The sequence below is a fragment of the Prionailurus bengalensis genome, chromosome D4, assembly GCF_016509475.1.
Source record: "Prionailurus bengalensis isolate Pbe53 chromosome D4, Fcat_Pben_1.1_paternal_pri, whole genome shotgun sequence".
NCBI classification, from domain to species: Eukaryota; Metazoa; Chordata; class Mammalia; order Carnivora; family Felidae; genus Prionailurus; species Prionailurus bengalensis.
In genome coordinates, this window is record NC_057359.1 from 62,253,819 (window position 1) to 62,273,669 (window position 19,851).

General features: G+C 35.8%; 1 protein-coding gene across 1 annotated transcript in view; it reads left to right on the forward strand.

Moving 5' to 3' along the window:
* STX17 (syntaxin 17) overlaps positions 1–19,851 on the forward strand; it is a 68,423-nt gene that overhangs the window by 33,284 nt on the left and 15,288 nt on the right. The window contains exons 4-5 of the mRNA XM_043567061.1: positions 11,647–11,872; positions 19,722–19,837. Of these exons, the coding sequence (XP_043422996.1) occupies positions 11,647–11,872; positions 19,722–19,837 (342 nt within the window). The remainder of the gene's footprint in view (positions 1–11,646; positions 11,873–19,721; positions 19,838–19,851) is intronic.

The following is a 19,851-nucleotide window of genomic DNA, read 5'->3' on the forward strand; positions in this document are numbered from 1 at the left end:
TAGTTTTCTTCTGTGGGATAAGAAAACATTAGCATTAAGAAAGGTTTTGTGATCAAATTTTGGAATTAAGTTAAAAAGTTGGAAATTATTACTACTGTAATAATTCACTGAAGAACATTAACTTGGATTCTGTAGAAGAAACTTGATCAGCGTAGTCTCCATAGCAGTGGAGATACAGAACTTGTTGAGAACACAGATTTCTGGGACTCACTTTAGAGATCTGAGATAGTAGATTTCAGACCACATTTAGAAAGATACTGCTCTACAGAGAGTCTATGCTAGTTCTGTAGGTGATGAAAATAAATAAATAAATAAATAAATAAATAAATAAATAAATAAATAAAATCAGCCATGGAACTTCTAGGAGTAAAACTTGACTTTCGTAATTTTACTGTCAGAAATATGGAACAGTTGAGCTATGCACTTTTTAAATTTTTAAGAGATTTTGAAAGGGAGAAGCAATAGAAAAGAGGGGATGAGGGTGGAAGAAAGGGAAGTGAGGATAGTAGACAGAACTTAGAGAAGAAAAGATTAAAGAGAGTCAAGGCCTGGTAGGGAATGGAAAAGAGGATACAGTAGATTCCAAAATGAATGCTATTAGAAGGTAAATTATTGCAGATTATTTTGAGCTTCAATTGAATTTAAATTTTAGTTTTGCCTTGGGGCGCCTGGGTGACGCAGTCGGTTAAGCGTCCGACTTCAGCCAGGTCACGATCTCGCGGTCCGTGAGTTCGAGCCCCGCGTCAGGCTCTGGGCTGATGGCTCCAAGCCTGGAGCCTGTTTCCGATTCTGTGTCTCCCTCTCTCTCTGCCCCTCCCCCATTCATGCTCTGTCTCTCTCTGTCCCAAAAATAAATAAAAAACGGTGAAAAAAAAAAACCATTAAATTTTAGTTTTGCCTTGAAATATTTATGAGCTTAATAATCAGGATTTAGGATTTTTGACCTCTACTCTGATTAGCATAGGTCCTATAGAACCTGAAGGAGGAAATTAAATCTAAGGTACCATCTGTTGTAAGACACACCATTGTTTTGTGTATCTCCAAGAAAGAAAAAGTGCTGCCAGAGAATGGCACATTGTGCTTTTTGAATCTATTTTAAGGTGCATTCCAATTTCAGAGATGTTGGAATGTGGGAAAGATATTGTGTCTTAAAATTGATGAAGTGTGGTATTTAGAAGACTTCTATCCTTGTCCTCCACCTCTGTCTTTCCCCAGTCTAGTCTATTTAGTATGTTCTGTTTTCCTAGTGTTCTTTAGGGTAAGCTCAAATCTCACTTCCTTCATGAAGCCTGTCTAGATTCTTATAGTAAGATGTTTCAAGTTTCCTTTGAGCATGTTTCTTATGCCCCTTTCAATTTTGAATATATCTTCTTAATAGAGAATCAAAAGCAAAATAGGAGTTTGGTAGCTCTGCTTTTTCTGCATCATCTGTTAACATTATACCATCTGCCCTAAGCGGTAGACCTAATCCTCCTTTCTTGTTCTTGCTCTACATGTATTTTTTAAATCCTTTTTATTGTTCTTAACATTTTTCATCAGCCTCCGCTCATTCTGGGCTCCTACTTTACTTACATGATTCTCCTTGTTTCAGATCACTCTTTTGTATTCATCCTTGTTCACGTGCCTTTCTTTTTCTTTTTTTTTTAAAACAGGTCTCTTAAAATTCTGAACTTACCATAGCACACCATATACAACCATATTGGATTCTTCAGATACCTCTTTTCTTTCTTATCGATTAGCTTTTTTGTTTCTAGTGTCAGGATATCACCTTTTAGAAACTCTCTCTTTCAAAAAAGATCTTCCTATCACAATATAATTTCTGTGGCATCACACAACTATTTTCTCCAGAAAAACTTGATTCAGTTCCCTAAAGTATCAGTGTTTCCATTATTCTTTTTTAACTATTAAGAGCTCCAAGATGGCATGGTTGCTTTTTCTCATGCGTTTCATTCCCACTTCACTATTTTATCCTTGTATGTCAGAATTAATTCCAAAAAAGTGTTTCCGTTCATTATTTCTTCCAGCTAACGAAAGATGATACGTTTCATATGCTTAGTGACTTATATTACGCATTCCTAGGGAACTAATTTAGTTACATTCTTGATAGTTGGAGATCTCTGTTGTTGTTGGACTATTGCTTTGCCCTTTGTGGAAAATATTAAGAAAGAATTCATTCATTTACTGTGTTTATTGAATCAAAGCGTATATGAGGGATCACATATAGCCTTGAGGATACAATGGTAAAGAAATTAGGTAAATCACAATCTAGTCAAATGAATGAATTTATCTTTTATCCAGGAAGATGGTTGGCAATATACTTCCACAGGTGAGATTGATACTCATTTTTACCCCTTCCCAAATGCTTTCAAACTTGACTTGTTTCTATCCTTAACTTAATTGACCATCAGGTTAATATAATGTGCTTTTCTAAAAATGTTACTAAAACTTTTTACTGTGAAATATAACATGTGTGCCATGCATACAACATAAATATGCACCTAAACAAATTGTTATACTGGGAACACTCAAGTAACTACTACTCAGATCAAAAATAGAAAATTGCCAGCATCCTAGAAACCCCTCATAGTCTCTTCCCTATAACAATCACCTTTCTCCCACCAAAAGTAATTACTATCTTGATTTATATGGTAACTGTTTCTTAGTCTCTCTGTATAATTTTACCACCAGAATGTATCATTAAGTTATAAATTAATTTAGTCTATTCTTGAACATTATATAAATTGAATTAAACAGAATATGTCTTTTGTGTCTTAAGCTTGAGACTTATCTGTGTTCTTGCCTATAGCAGTATTCAGTCATTTTCATTATTGTGTATAGTCCATTGTATGAGTTTACCATAGTGTATGGTAAATATATACTATGATATGTTGATGGTCATTTGGGTTTTCAGTTTCTATTACAAATGTGATTAGCATTCTTGTATATTTTTACTGATACACATGTGCATACATTTCTGTTGAGTATATTTTTAGGACATTGGGCATCCTTATTTTCACTGTAGTCTAGTACCAAACTATTTTCCAAAATAGTTGTACTAATTTTACACTCCTTCCAGCAATGAATGTGAGTTCCTGTGGTCTACACATCCTCACCACTATTCAGTAAAGTCAGAGTTTAATTTTAGCTTTCTAGTGGGTAGTTAATTATGGTTTAATTTACATTTACCTGACTATAAATGAGATTGAGTAACTTATTGTTTATGAGAAGTGCCCATTTTGGGTTCTTGCCCACATTTCTATGGGTTTTTTGTCTTTTTCTTACTCTCTATAAGAGCTCTTTATTCTGCCTGTGACCACTTTATCAGTATATTTGTTGCATTTATCTTCTTTCACTCAGTGGTTAACCTTTTCATTGTCTTAGTTGTGTTCTTCAATGACTTAGAAGTTCATTTAATTTAATATAGTCAAGGTTATCAATTTTTGTCTTGTTGCTTTCTTATGCCACATTTAAGAAGTATTTCCTACCCTAATGTCATAAAGATATTCTATTGTTTTGCCTTTCACATTTAGGTCTGCAGTCCATTTGGTTGATTATTGTGTATGGTGTGAAGTGGTGTGTCCAGTTTTACCTTTTTCCCACAGGCATACCCAAATGACCAAGCACTGAGTTTTGGAAAGATCATGCTTCCCTGCGGTGGAACCTTTGTTATGAATTCAGTGCATGTATGTTTGGGTTGCTTCTTGGCTGTCTGTTTCATTGGTGTATTTGTCTTTATTCTTGAACTAATAGCACACTGTCTTAGTTACTGTGGCTTTATAATCAGTCAGTATATAATAGAGGAAGTTCTCCTACCTTCTTCAAGGCTAGTCTCAGCCCTGTACATACAATTTCATATACATTCTTTTATTTTATTTATTTATTTTTTTTTTAATTTTTTTTTAACGTTTATTTATTTTTGAGACAGAGACAGAGCATGAACGGGGAAGGGTCAGAGAGAGGGAGACACAGAATCTGAAGCAGGCTCCAGGCTCTGAGCTGTCAGCACAGAGCCCAATGCGGGACTCGAACTCACGGACCGTGAGATCATGACCTGAGCTGAAGTTGGCCGCTTAACCAACTGAGCCACCCAGGCACCCCTCATATACATTCTTTTAAAAGTTTGTTTATTTATTTTGAGAAACAGTGTGTGTGTGCCCACGAGCTGGGGGAGGGCAGGGGAGTGGGGGGGGTGGGGTGGGGAGAGACAGAATCCCAAGCAGGCTCCATGCTGTCAATGCAGAGCCTTGTGTGGGTCTGGATCTCACGAACCACAAGATCATGACCTAAGCCGAAGTCAGGAGTTGGATGCTCAACTGACTGAGCCACCCAGGCTCCCTTGCAATTCCACATACATTTGAGAATCTGCTTGTCAAGCTCCACCAAAACAAAAAATCTTTTTCAAATTTATTCTAATTTATTGAATCTATAGATTCAAACCTATATTGTTCAAGGTTGTTCAGCTGTACAGGGTTTATTTTTTTATCCTTTTACTTTGAACTGCCTATATGTTTTAGATGTATTTAAATATATTTTCCAGTCTGAAAATTTTTATCTTTTAACTGGAACATTTATTCCATTTACGTTTTATGTAATTATTGATGTATTTAGGTTTAAAACTTATACTCTCTTGTTTGCTTTCTACTTCTTCCATGTATTTTGTGTTCTTTTTCATCTCCATTTTCACTTTCTTGTATTTTTAATTGATCCAACTGTTCTTGTTGGTTTTGGAATTATATACTCTTTTACTGGAAATTACAACAACATCCATAAACAATATAGATTATACAGGTACCTTGGAATATTTTAGTTGTTTGTGTGCCCCCAAATTAAATGCTATTTTTATATATTTTAATTTTATACATATATTTAAAATCCTCAAGTTACTATTATTACCATTATGATTATTACTGTTTTAGAGTAGTTACTGGTCATCTAGATTTACCCACACTTTTATTTATTTATTTATTTATTTATTTATTTATTTTTACTTAAATAAAAAGTTTATTTTTTTCTTAAAGTTTATTTTGAGAGTGAGAGTAGGGTACTAATTTTCCATGCTTGTCTGTATATGGTTTCAGGCATTAAAGTTTTTATACACTACCCAAAAGACTGGAAGCCAAACTGTAGCTCACCTGAGGGCTGATTGATTTTAGGATCACCTGTACTCTCAGGGTACAGCTCTTTCAGATGCCAGCTCAAAGCACCATAGTGCTTATACTTAGCAGGCCCCAGCACTGAGTATTTTACTCAGAAATTTGTGATGGGAATGCAAGTTGGTGTAGCCACTCTGGAAAACAGTATGGAGGCTCCTCAAAAAAACTAAAAATAGAACTACCCTACGACCCAGCAATTGCACTACTAGACATTTATCCACGGGATACAGGTGTGCTGTTTCGAAGGGACACATGCACCCCCATATTTATAGCACTATCAACAATAGCCAAAGTATGTAAAGAGCCCAAATGTCCATTGATGGATGAATGGATAAAGAAGATGTGGTGTATATATGCAATGGAGTATTACTCGGCAATCAAAAAGAATGAAATCTTGCCACGTGCAACTACATGGTTGGAACTAGAGGGTATTTGCTAAGTGAAATTAGTCAGAGAAAGACAGAAATCCTGTGACTTCACTCATATGAGGACTTTAAGAGAGAAAACAGATGAACATAAGGGAAGGAAACAAAACTAATATAAAAGCAGGGAGGGGGACAAAACAGAAGAGACTCATAAATATGGAGAACAAACTGAGGGTTACTGGAGGGGTTGTGGGAAGGGGGATGGGGTAAGAGACACTAAGGAATCTACTCCTGAAATCATTGTTGCACTATATGCTAACTAATTTGGATGTAAATTTTAAAAAATAAAAAATAAAAAAAATTAAAAAAAAAAAAAAGAAATTTGTGAGCCTGTCAAACACTCTGGTAAGCAAGTACCCCCAAGCAAATGTGGCCTTGAGTTTAGGACTCACCTCTCTGGATTTCCACTTTTGTCTAATTCTAGACCTATACATTTCTTACTGTCTTCTTTGCTTTTTGATGCCTTTGAATTTTGTTTCTGATTTTCAGCTTTTCAACTAGTCATTGGTGGGAGGGTTACTTTGAATTATCTAGTTTGCTATACCCAGAAGCAGAAAGACCCATTTTATATTTTTCACATATGGTTTTGCCATCCTGTTACTTTTATTTGATTTTGGAGAGACTCTATAGCTATATTGTCCAATATGTTAGCTCCTAGCCACATGTAATTGTTGGGCACTTAAAATGTGGCTAGTTTGAATTGAGACGTGCTGTAAATGTAAAATATTTCATTAATAATTTTTATATTGATTACATGTTGATAGTATTTTGGATATATTGAGTTAAATACAAACATTAAAATTAACTTCAACTGTTTCTTTTTACTTTTTAATGTGACTGTCAGAAAAATTTAAATTACATATATGGCTTACATTTGTGGTTTGCATTATATTTGTTGGATATTATAGCTATGTAGAAAAGTTGTTGAGAACACATGCTCTGCAGCCTGGATTTGATTCCTGGCTGTACTTTTTATTAGAAGTGTAATTCTGAGCTTTCAAAAATTTTTTCTTGCTTTAATTTCCTCTTCTTTAAAATGAGAATGATAGTAATACCTGTTTCAAAAGTAAGTTGTGAAGGTAAAACAAGATGAAGAAGGTAAATACTTAGTACAACAGACAACTTAAGTGTTGATAAAAATTCAGCCATTGTGTTTTTGTTAGTATAGTATCAGAAATATAGTTCAATGGATATTTTCTTTCTTTCTCTTAACATTTTCTCCTCCACCCATAGTAATAGAATTCTGGACACTATAATTTGACTGGGGCATAAACAGATGCACAAATTCTGTAAGAGAGTAAGACTATGTCATAAGCAAATAGTCATTAGCTGCAGAAACTTTTTAATGCTTCTCCAAGATAATATTGCCTAAAATATTTTTATGGACTATGTGGCAAGTATGTAACCAAGCTTTACAACTGTAGTTCAGAAGAGAATTGTACAGCCGTTGTTGTCTGGGTGGCTCAGTGGGTTGCACATACCATTCTTGATTTTGGCTCAGGTCATGATCCCCAGGGTTGTGGGATCGAGCCCTGCATTGGGCTCTGTGCTTAGTGTGGAGCCTGCTTAAGATTCTTTCTCCCTCTCTCTGCCCCTCTCCCCTGCTTGTGCTCTCTCTCTAAAATTAAAAAAAAAAAAAAAAAAGTATTGCCAAGAGATGGTAGTGTGTTAGCAATAATATTGTTCCAGGACTTGCTCTAGACCTAATTCTGCCACTGTGCTCATCTGGAGTCCAGTTTCTCTCTTGTAAAATCATAAGGTTGTACTAGATGATAACATAGGCCTGTATGTTCTATGATTTTTCCATGTTAATGCTTGCATGTCACATATTTTTAATTTATAGTTCAGTTATCCTTAGGTTTTGCAGTTCACATTGGGATAGTAAGAGTGACATAAAGTTAAAGGAAGTATAGAATCATGACAGGATAGAGACACAACTTTTTGATTCACCCAGAAAATCTTACAAGATACATTAGGTTGCAGCTAAACTATTTTTTCCGGATTTTTTTTGAATTAAAAAAAATTTTTCTAATGTTTATTTATTTTTGAGAGAGAGACAGAGCTGGAGTGAGAGGGGGGCAGAGAGAAAGGGAGACACAGAATTGGAACCAGGCTCCAGGCTCTGAGCTGTTACCACATAGCCCAACACTGGGCTTGAACCCACAAACTGCGAGATCATGACCTGAGCTGAAGTCAGATACTTAACCGACTGAGCCACCCAAGTGCCCCTGCTTTTTTTAACTTGTTAAAAAATTTAATTTATTTTAGAGAGGAAGAGCATGAGTGGGGGGAGAAGGGCAAGGGGGGGAGGGAGGGAGCGAGAGGGAGGGAGGGAGGGAGAGAGAGAGACTCTTAAGCAGGTTCCACATTCAGAGAGGAGCTTGACACAGGGCTGGATCCCATGACCCCGGGATCATGACCTAAGATGAAATCAAGAGTCAGACACTCAACCAACTGAGCCACCCCAGCGCCCCTTCAGAATTGTTTTTCATTTTACTAGAATAAAATGGATAGTTTAGATTATATTAAGATACCATATAGATAGGAATTGTGGTTATAGTTTAATGGAAAGATTGCTGGACTTTTAAGAATACCGAGGTTTTCATTGAATCCTAGAAGAGAGCACAGGCAGTAATTTTTCTGACATTGGCCAGAGCAACATTTTTCTAGATATGTCTCCTGAGGCAAGGGAAATAAAAGACATGAACTGTTGGGACTACATCAAAATAAAAAGCTTCTGCACAGCAAAAGAAACAGTCATCAAAACTAAAAGGCAACGTACTGAAGGTATTTGCAAATGACATATCCAAAATATAAAGAACTGATACAACTTAACACCCCAAAAAACAAATGATCCAATTAAAAAATGGGCAGAAGACATGAACAGACATTTGTCTAAAGAAGATCTCCAGATGGCTAACAGACACATGAAAAGATGCTGAATGTCACTCATCCTCAGGGAAATGGAAATCAAAACAACCAGTGAGATATCAGCTCATACTTGTCAGAATGACTAAAATCAAAACACAAGAAACAACAAGTGTTGTTGAGGATGTAGAGGAAAGGGAAGCCTTGTGCACTGTTGGTGGGAATGCAAACTGGGTATTTACCCCAAAATACAAAAATGCAAATTCAGGGTCACCTGGGTGGCTCAGTCCATCGAGCGTCCAACTTTGGCTCAGGTCACGATCTCATGGTTCATGAGTTTGTGTCCCACATCGGGCTGTCTGTCAGTGCAGAGCCCACTTTGGATCCTTTGCCTCCCTCTCTCTGCCCCTCCCCCACTCATGCTTGTTCTCTCCTAAAAATAAACAAACATTAGAAAAAAAATTTTAAAAACCCACTATTTCAAAGGGATACATTTACCTCTGTGTTTACACCAGTATTATTTACAATAGCCAAATTATGGAACCAACCCAGGTATCCATGGATAGATGAATAAAGAAGATGTGATACACACACACACACACAGAGGAATATTATTCACCCATAAAAAAGAATGAAATCTTGTCATTTGCAGCAACATGGATGGAGTTAGAGAGATTAATGATGAGTGAAATAAGTTAGAGAAAGACAAATACCATATAATCTCACTCATGTGGAATTTAAGAAACAAAACAAATGGTCAAAGGAAAAAGAGAGAGAGAAAGAGAAACCAAGAAACAGACTATTAACTATAGAGAACAAACTGATAGTTACCAGAGGGGAGGTGGGTTGGGAGGATGGGTGAAAAAGGTGATGGGGATTAAAGAGTGCAGTTGTTGTGATGAGTGCTGGGTGTAATATGGAATTGTTGAATCACTGTATTGTTTACCTGAAACTAACACATTAAAAAAACCTCGGTTTTAACTGCACTTTGCTGCTAGATAATTAAGTAAATCCTAAACAAGTTATCTTTGTTCTGATTTTCCTATAATGTAATAATGTGGAATGTAGTAATATGGAATGTAACACTTCACTCAGAGTAAGTACTTGAGAAATTAAAGAAATTAGTACATTTTGTCCTATTATACAGAATTTGCATTAGTATCTGTGGAAGTACAACAGGGGAGAAGAATTTAAAATGTTATATGAGGGGCGCCTTGGTGGCGCAGTCGGTTAAGCGTCCGACTTCAGCCAGGTCACGATCTCGCGGTCCGTGAGTTCGAGCCCCGCGTCGGGCTCTGGGCTGATGGCTCAGAGCCTGGAGCCTGTTTCCGATTCTGTGTCTCCCTCTCTCTCTGCCCCTCCCCCGTTCATGCTCTGTCTCTCTCTGTCCCAAAAATAAATAAACGTTGAAAAAAATTTTTTAAATGTTATATGAAAAAAATTTTTTAAATGTTATATAAATTATATAATATAGAGATCTATAATTTTTAAAAGCATCATACTCAGATCATTCTTGCAAGTTAGTTGTATTTAATTGTCAAAGAATAGTTGGATTTTATGTTTTTCAGGAGTATAGACTATTGGAAAAAATGGAAAGCTCCACAGTTCATTCTGTGAAACTAGCACAACCTTAAATTTGTTAAAGTGACCTTAAGTCTGAGAGAGATAATATAGACACACCGTTCATGTGTGCACATGCATGCACACACAAACAGATGTGTTAAAAGTCCAAATAAATTATTAGCAAATTGAATAAAAAAAATTATATATGTGATCAGAAAGAGTTTATCTCAGAAGTATAAAGATGGCTCTATACCATGAAACCTGCCCGTAGCTCGTTATATCAGCACCTTAGAGGAAAATTTATGATTATGTCAGTAGATGATTTTTTTTTTTTTGAGAGCGAGCATGTGAGAGGGTCATATGGAGAGAGAGAGAATCTTAAGCAGGCTCCACACACTCACAGCACAGAGCCAGATGTGGGGTTCAGTCTCATAACCGTGAGATCATGACCTGAGACAAAATCAACAGCCAGATGCTTAACCGACTGAGCCACCCAGGTGCCCCATGATTATGTCAGTAGATGGTTTTAAAAAGAGAGGGAAATCATTGGATAAAAATCTGGCAACACTCAGAAATGCGAATTAAAACAACAGTGAGATAACATGTACAACTGGCAGTATGTAGGGAAATGGGCATTCATACTTTGGTGGTAGTATAATTTGTTACTGGTAGGAAAACACTGTTAATAGTTATTGAAATAAGAATGCACATTATCCTTTAAGTACTCTCACTTTTGGGAATCTTTTTTTTTTTAATTTTTTTAACATTTATTTTTGAGAGACAGCGACAGAGCACGAGTGGGGGAGGAGCAGAGAGAGGGAGACACAGAATCTGAAGCAGGCTCCAGGCTCTGAGCTGTCAGCACAGAGCCCAGAGCAGGACTCAAACTCAAGAACTGTGAGATCATGATCTGAGCCGAAGTCGGATGCTTAACCAACTGAGCTACCCAGGCACCTAGGAAATCATTCCTACAAAATATAGTATAATAGGATATACTATAATAGTGATATATACTGTTATGGTATATTAGGATCATATTCAAGGACTTCTGTTTTGGAAACAACATGAATGACTATTGATCACTTGGAGGAGTCATTGAATACATTATTTTCCATCTATACTGTGGAATATGGTACACCCATGGAAGGATATCCATGGTGGTATTGTTGTATTATTGGGGTGAGGAATAACAAATTATGGATTATTATGCACAGTGTAACCCTTTTTTGTGTGTGTGAAAAGAAAGGCTATATATGTTAATGTTTGCATGAGCAGTGGGAAATGTGTGGAAGGACTGGGTAAAGAGAGGTGGTGGGATCAGTGAAGGCGGGCATCATTAAGTTTGTCTAGATATGTTCTACAGTGTTTGATTTATTATGAAGAGCATGTGTTATCTTTATAATAATCACATTTAATGAAGGAAAAGAATGCTAAACAAACTCCCAAGTACCTGGATGTGAGTTCTCATGAAGTTCAATTTGGCTAGAGATACAAAAAATTTTAAAAAAGGTATACTTTCTGCCGTAGAGAATACTTGTATTATTTCCATTTACAAGCATTATCACAGATTACTTTTGACAATAAAGATATTTCATATTAATAGATGGTGGCTTTAATGATTTTTTTTTCTTTTGTAGCAACTCCGTTCCAATATCCGAGAAATGGAGAAACTTTGTTTGAAAGTCCGAAAGGATGACCTAGTACTTCTGAAGAGAATGATAGACCCTGTTAAAGAAGAAGCATCAACAGCAACAGCAGAATTTCTTCAACTCCATCTGGAATCTGTAGAAGAACTTAAGAAACAATTTAATGATGAAGAAACTTTATTACAACCTTCTTTGACCAGATCCATGACTGTTGGTGGTAATGTACTAAGTCTTATTTTTGATCATAGTAATGCATTTAGTTAAAGTTCACCATCTTGTATAGCTGTTGCAGATATGTGAGTTTCCAGGGATCACCTTCTGTTTCAGTCTGCTGAATTGTTGAACCCTGAGTGTGCCTAGAAATGCATGCCCTAGAAGTTTTGCAGGATAAAGATTTTAAGACTGTGCTGTATAGAGGGGAACTTCGAGGCTTCAAGTACCTATTTGTCTATATAATGAAAATAAATGTTATAATATTTCCTAAGGAGAATGTCATCCTGGATTGCAGAGTATGCCCCTTTCATCTCCTGGTGCAGGAGTAGCCTGATCAGGCACACCTCTTTCTTTGGTGTTCTGACTTTCTTTCATAGTGGATGTTAGATCTGTCTCCCAGCTCAGTTTTCTGAGTTTAATGACATTAAAGAAAATCTGCATTGGGGGTCATGCTATCAGCTTTTATGAGGTGATACTTTAAGAAACAGTCCGGTAAAACTTGTCATTATATCTCTTTTAAGGATGTAATTGATAATTGTTAATTGCATGATAGTACTACCTTTATAAAGACCACTAAAAAAAAAAATCTTGGTTTAATATGTAGTAGTACTTGAAAGCAGTTGGTCTTTTTTTTTTTTTTTTTTTTTAATCCTATGGGTACTGGATGGCATAACTGATAAGGTTTCTCTACTTGAGTTATTTACTGGAAAGCTTAAATCTGAATTTTTTTTAACTACCAAAAGCCAATTTTTTAGCTCCTGGCTTTGTTTTATAATTGCTTCCTTCATTTTTCCTTCTTTGTTTCCCTTTAATTATGCTATCTTGTTACATTTTACATATGTTCTAAGTTGCCTTAAATCTTAGTGGAAAAAGTGGAATATAAATAAATTACAAATCAGAATAGAATCTGAAGGATATTATACCTGCTGAGTTTTCCCCTTTTCATTTATGTAGGAGGCTCCTGTACCACTCCCTGTCTCCAAAATTAGATTATTTTTAATGTTACATTTTCAGTACTAATGACCCAATAATTTACAGGGAAGTCCAAATTTAGAAATTGGAGGAAACATTTAGGCCATCATCCAGACTTTCTTGGTAATCTTACTTTTATTGTATCCTCAGTACGTAGCATATAGTAGTGCTTGGCACATAGCGGGCCATTAATGTTTCATAAATGTGAATAAATAAATGTGTTTTTGGAGACAATTTTATAGTTTCGGATGTGCCATACTCACTACACTCTGTGATAACCAGTACCTAAAGTGTTGTTTTGGAGAGAAGGAAGTGTTAACACTCAGCCCCTTGCTTGAAGAGTATTTGGGAAGAGAGCTTTTTGATAGTTTTTAACCAGTTACTGTTTACATTATTCTGTCCATATATATTTATCACCACTGTATTGATGAGGCTAAATGCTGTTCATATCATTTAGTGTGAACTGATACTTTGCCTTAGAGAAATTGGGCTTCCATGTGATTAAGCAGCTAGCTTACCCACTTAGACATTGTGACAGTTGTGATGGCGGTAACAACAGTGAAGATATGTTGGATTTTCTGGAAAGAGTTGCTGACATCAGTTTCTTTTGCTATTTAGTTTTGAGTTGCCCATCACTAGCAATTACCTAGGAAACAAAAATTTTGTGTTCTGACAGTTTCTCACAATATGATACTATTCTAATACTTGCTTTCATTTGCATTTTTTTATTGCATTATTTGGGTTTCTGTCAGGACTGTTTGGGCTCGACAGACTTGGATTTAAATATCATCAGAGAAACTGGGTGGTTATTAGAAAAAGGCAGTTTACCCAGTTTGCTGGCAATTAAATATCTCTGTATGAAACTGGTGTTAAAACTATATATTATATATTGGCAAAATTTGAGGAAACGTGTACAGAGAAAATGAAAAAGACTGGGGCAGAGACAGAGGATTTTCCATCTGTAATGATTCTCAAACTTCTCATTTCATGGAACATCAAATTAGCTAAAGACCTAATCACTTGCCACCAGGAGAAACTACACAATTAAACCTCTGTAGCATTTATAAAAAAAAAAAAAATTGAGACAACCCATTTATATAAAAAAAATACCTAATTTGTGCCTAAAACAATAGTAGAATGTCAAATTCCAAATGGTCAGATTGCGCTTTGACTTTGAATCCATTGCCAACATTAAGCAGTTAAATGAACTATCTCACCAAGTGCCTGAGTATTTCACCAACTGTGAGAGTTTGTACTAGGTTGCCTTAAATCCAGAAATATTATTAACAAATAATTGAGAGAATGGGAAAGGTGGAGAATAATGAAAACAAAGGAACTAATTTACATAAGACCTTAATAGTGGGGTAGGAACTCGGTTCACTCCATGTGTGGTCTTCTGGCTGTGGACTCTTTTCTGTCATCCTGCATGTTTTTATCTGTGCTTTCTGGTTTTTCTTTGTTTTTGCTTTAGATACTCATTATAGTAGTGACAGCCTATACAGAAAAATGTGATTTGCATAGAAGTTAAGTGCCTTAAAATACTTCTTCCTTTAAAAATTCAATCTGATTCTAAATAAATTGGTTGGAAATATCAGCAGAGATTCAGGAGCAATGTTGCCACATTTCCATGAGTGAGATCGAAATACAAAAATAGTTTTTTCATTTACAGATAGAAATAACAAGTAGAATAGGATGTTTTATGTTCTCTGGAGAGTAAAAGAAGCTTATTAAGTTTAGGAGGAAGCTGTGATGATTTTGCTGTTTCTTTTGTCCAGATTCTGAGAGTTCCTAAAGCACATCTTCTCTGCCAATCTTGCTTGATCTGAGAAACTCCCTTCTGTTTCACTTGTGTGTCTAGTTTCATTTTTAGCATTGCTTCCCACCAAGAGAAGTGATGAGCCTACAAATTTGATTTGTATTTAGAAAGGTGTATCAGGTCATACAGAGTGAATCAGTGCTTCTCTCAATCATTGTCTTTCTTACTCCCCATCCGGCACATGCAGCTCACCACTGCAATAGGAACAGAATCTTATTACATTTTAAACAAATATTCACAAAAGAAAAGAATCCAATCTTAAAACTGCTGGGAACTTCAGACTGCATATTGAATTTGATGAAATATCAGATTTTATCACAGGTATATATACATGTGGTGAACAGTTTTGCGAAACACGTGGATAGTTTTGTATATTATTCAGAAGATATATTTTCTATTGGCTTTAATTTTCTTAAAAATCCTCCTTTACCACTAAGTTAAGCCATGACTTAGAAGTCATTTTATTTTGATAGATAAGTTGATATAGATGATCAGTAGATTAATTTCACTATTTTTAATCTGTCAGAAAATGAAAAATTCAGGAAATGCTTTTAAATTAATTTAGATTTATAATGAAACTTTCCCAAACATAGTGAAGTTTAGTGGAAACTTTTTATATGTTGTGTTGTAATTCTTAGTAGAATCATTGCCTTTCAATGAAATATGGAGAGAGACAAAGAATGTTTGGACGTATAAGGAGAAGGGAAAAATCTTATGTCTGTGTTATTAACAACTAAAAATATGTTAATATTTTTACTACAAATAATAATGTAGTAAATAATAAGGTTTTGTAGTAAATAATACGGTCTTAAAACTGGAGTTTGAAAAACAGTGGTGCGACGTGTATGTATTCTACCTGCTCTTTACACTTGGAGTTGTCATGTGGATGGAACTATCTTAGATTATTTCATCATAAAAACAATAGCAATTTTCACTTCTGTGGACAGGATAAATTCTTCATCCTTCTTTCCTGCAGCTATAATCTGTCTCAGTGTTTTCCCTCATCATGTCTGTAGTAATTTCTGAAAGTTCAAAGTCAATAAATATTCACTGAGGTACTGATTTCTAATATAAGCTGGAATAAATGAATTACAGAAGTTGTAGATATTAAAGGGTTTCTTTCTTAATTGTTAGTTATGCCTCACATTGATTAGTGGTGTTCAGAGTTGTAAGTTTACAGCAGGATTTTCCCCGGAATAGAACAGATTTCTTTGTTCTCAGACTCCATTTGAACTAAGATGCATACGCAGTTTGGTTTCAAGTGAGACGTAAGTGACTTAAACATTTCTTATTTTTTACAAAGGGGAATCTTTTATGTTTGCTTAAAATACCAAACATTTCCCACCCCTTCAATTTTTAGGTCAAGAATTTATGTATGACAGTCTCCCCTCGTTTTGTTGTATACCCTGGCAGTTTCATTTAAATCCTCTGTAATAGAATAAGGGTTATGGCTTATAAAAATCCTTAGAGTGGATGTTCTATTTATAAAGTTCTGCTTTACATTTGGTCTGTTAATGATAACAAAGTTATCATTATTCATCATCTTATTAAAGAAGTGGAGTTCTTATTACAATAGAAATATTAAGTGGAAGAGCGGTCTTAGAGTAATTCATTTATCTTGATTGACATGAAAATGAAAGTGTCTTTATGTGCTATGTTAGGACATAGGGTAAGTAACTCTTTTAAACATTTGTAAAAATCAGAGAGCTTTTAAAATATTGGATACTTGTCATAATGTTGTAATGTAAAATCTCCGTATCTGATGTTTTTGCTCTTCCTGTAAGATAAGGAAATGTATTCAGAGAAGTTAAAATTCAAAATTAAAAGAACACTGTGGGGCGCCTGGGTGGCTCAGTCAGTTAAGCGTCCGACTTCGGCTCAGGTCACGATCTCACAGTTCATGGGTTCGAGCCCCGCGTCGGGCTCTGTGCTGACAGCTCGGAGCCTGGAGCCTGTTTCGGACTCTGTGTCTCCCTCTCTCTCTGCCCCTCCCCTGTTCACACTCTGTCTCTGTCTCAAAAATAAATAAACATTTAAAAAAAAATTTTTTTTAAAGAACACTGTCAATTCTGATAAGCCTACAAAATATTTTTTAATCAACTACTATGCCCTTCCTAAACAATTCAGATTATTTTCCTCAAGAGGTAAAACATTCATAAGTTTCAAAAGTAAAATAGTAATGCTGTTTTATAACATGCCATCAATTATTGACTAAGATGAAAAAAGAAATCGAGAAGGTGAATTTAAAGAGTTATAATGACTTTTAGGAGTGGATCAGGTATCACGTGTCACTATGTCATGTCCTTGCTTATAACACTTCAGTAGCTCTCCACTGTCTGTCAGATAAAGTCCAAAGCCTTTAACTGGCCTGCAAGTCCCCTCCTAAACATCTACTTAATGTTCTGTGTTTGTAACTCTGTGCCTTCTGCTTTATCCTTTGGCAAGACCAACCTGCTGATTTTTATGTTAAGCTATATTGTTTGTTCTTTTGAAGACCTTTTTTCTTTGTCTTGTAAGATCACCTTTTTTAGGAAGCTCTTTCATAAACTGCACACCCACACCAAGCTGGGTCAGATGCCATCCCAGACTTGGAACTCCCAAAATACTGTATGTATCTATATCCCTCTATTTAAATGCCATTGTACTCTTTTATTGTTTTAAGATTATCTCTTTGTATGTGTAACTCTTCTAGAATATGTTCCTTAAGAGCATCTACTTTGTATTACTTTTTTATCTCTGGTACCCAACACAGTAGGTGGTCAGATAACATTAAAGTGGTAGGTATTTTGAGCTTGAAGTAAGGGGGACAAAAGGAAATTAGACCTTCAGATCTCTTCTTTCCATTTCCACTGCCACTGTCCTAGAGCATCATCATTTTGCACTGGACTTACTGCAAAGTCTCCCAATTGGTTTTTCTGCTCTCTAATTTTTTTTACCTTTCAACTTCATCCTTAATCTATTCTTCACGCTATAGCTATGGTTGGCTTTCTAAATCTGAAATCTGATTATGGCATCCTCCAGCTTCCCAGTAGTCTCCAACTCCTTTTAATAGTTCCATATTGATCTTATGAGATAAACAAAATTTTTTAACATAATTTATAATGCCATGAATAATGTCACCTTAGATTTTTTTCCTCATCCTTTGCTTTTCTCTTTAATAGTCTGCCCTTCAGTTGAATTCTTTTCAGTTCCCAAACCTATGCACATATTATTCTCCCTGACCTGAATAGTCTCTGCTTCTCCCTCCACCTTTGCCTGGGTTCACCTGTGTCATTTCTGTTCATCCTCAGCCTTCAGCTTCAAAACCTCCAACTAGTCTCCCCTCCCTAAGTCTAGGTTAAGTACCTCTCTTTTGTGCTCACATAGCATTCCATATTTACTCGTACCATAGGTTTTATCAGACTATACTGAACTTGCCTGTTAACATGTCTGTATTGTACATAATATGGTAAGCTCCATTAATAATAGCAGCAGTAGCAATGGCTATTTATTTTAGTAGTAACTATTTATTAACCCATCTGTACTGAATATTTAAGCCAGGCGCAGTGCAAAGTAAATTATCTATCACCTTATTTTTATTTTTATTGTTTAATATTTTGAAGTTTTTATTTATTCATTTAAGTAACCTCTATACCCAGCATGGGGCTCAAACTCACAACTCCAAGATGAAGAGTCGTATGCTCTTGAACTGAGCCAGCCAGGCACCCCTTTCATTCACCTCATTTTAAAAATGAGGAGGGGCTCCTGGGTGGCTCAATCAGTTAAGCGTCCGACTCTTGATTTAGGCTCAGGTTATGATCTCATGGTTTGTGGGTTCAGGCCCTACGTTGGGGTCCATGCTGACAGTGTGGAGCCTGCCTGGGATTCTCTCTTTCCCTCTCTCTCTGCCCCTCCCCTGCATGCATGCACATGCATGCTCTGTCTCTCAAAAATATATAAATTAAAAAAAAATTAAAATCAGGAAAATGAGTCAAAGAGCTAATAAATAGCCAAACCTGGATTCTAAACTAGGTCTTTTTGACTAGGTCCATGCTCTTAACCACTATACTATGTTGACTCCCTGGAACTGTTTTTATTGTTTACCATTGTGTCTGTAGTACCCTAGCACACTGATTGGCATTTAGTAGACATTCTGTACGTATCAGTTTAACGCATGAATGGTTGGTAAAACCAATACAAGGAAATAAAGACTTGATGGTAGAGTTTGGAGTATAAATTAGTTCATCATCATAGCAGTTTTAATGAGGAAGGCCTTAGTGGGTCGATGACTTTTTATGTTTATTTTTTGAGAGAGAGAGAGAGAGAGAGTAGGAAAAGAGAGAGAGAAAGCTGGGGAAGGGCAGAGAGAGAGGGAAAAAGAAATCTCCATGCTGTTAGCATGGATCCTGATGTGGGGCTTGAACTCACGAATGTGAGATCATGACCCAGCTGAAACCAAGAGTCAGTTGCTTAAGCAGTTGAGCCACCCAAAGTGCCCTGGTGACTTTTTAAGACTCAGAAAAGACAAAAGCAATGTCTTTCTAGGACATGGCCTAGAAAAATTCGGAGAAGGGTAGACAATATGTATGAAAAGATCCACGTGGTGTTCATTTGATGACAAATTTGTTACCCGAAATGATTTTCATTGCAAAAAAACACATCACTTTCCTACTTTTAACACCTTATGAATCTGGTATTTATTACGAAAATACCCAAAGAAAGGGTTAATGATTTAGCATTGAAAATGTGAAACCTATTTCTACTGAGTATCTCTGTGTGGAATGTTGGCCAAATAGAATAGTTCTTCTTCAGTGCTTCTTCCACATCTAGCTCTAATTATTCAGATTGGGTAGATGGCATTTGTTGTAGCCATTTTTTTTCGAGGTGATTTTGTAGAACAATTAAAGAAAAAAGTTAACTTTTGAATAATCTGCCATAGATAAATCTATTTTTATAGAACAATCAATTTACTTTTAGTCTGAATTCAGTTAGCATTTTACATGGAAATTGTTTTATGAAATTGATTTATGCTATCCACTTTCTAACAAAGCACATAAACCCTAAACATGAGGCTATGTTCATTCAGGAACATTTCATACTGCTGAGGCTGAAGATGATCCTCAGAATATGACTCAGGTATATGCGTTGCCTGAAATTCCTCGAGATCAAAATGCTGCAGAATCATGGGAAAGCTTAGAAGCGGTATGTAAAAAATT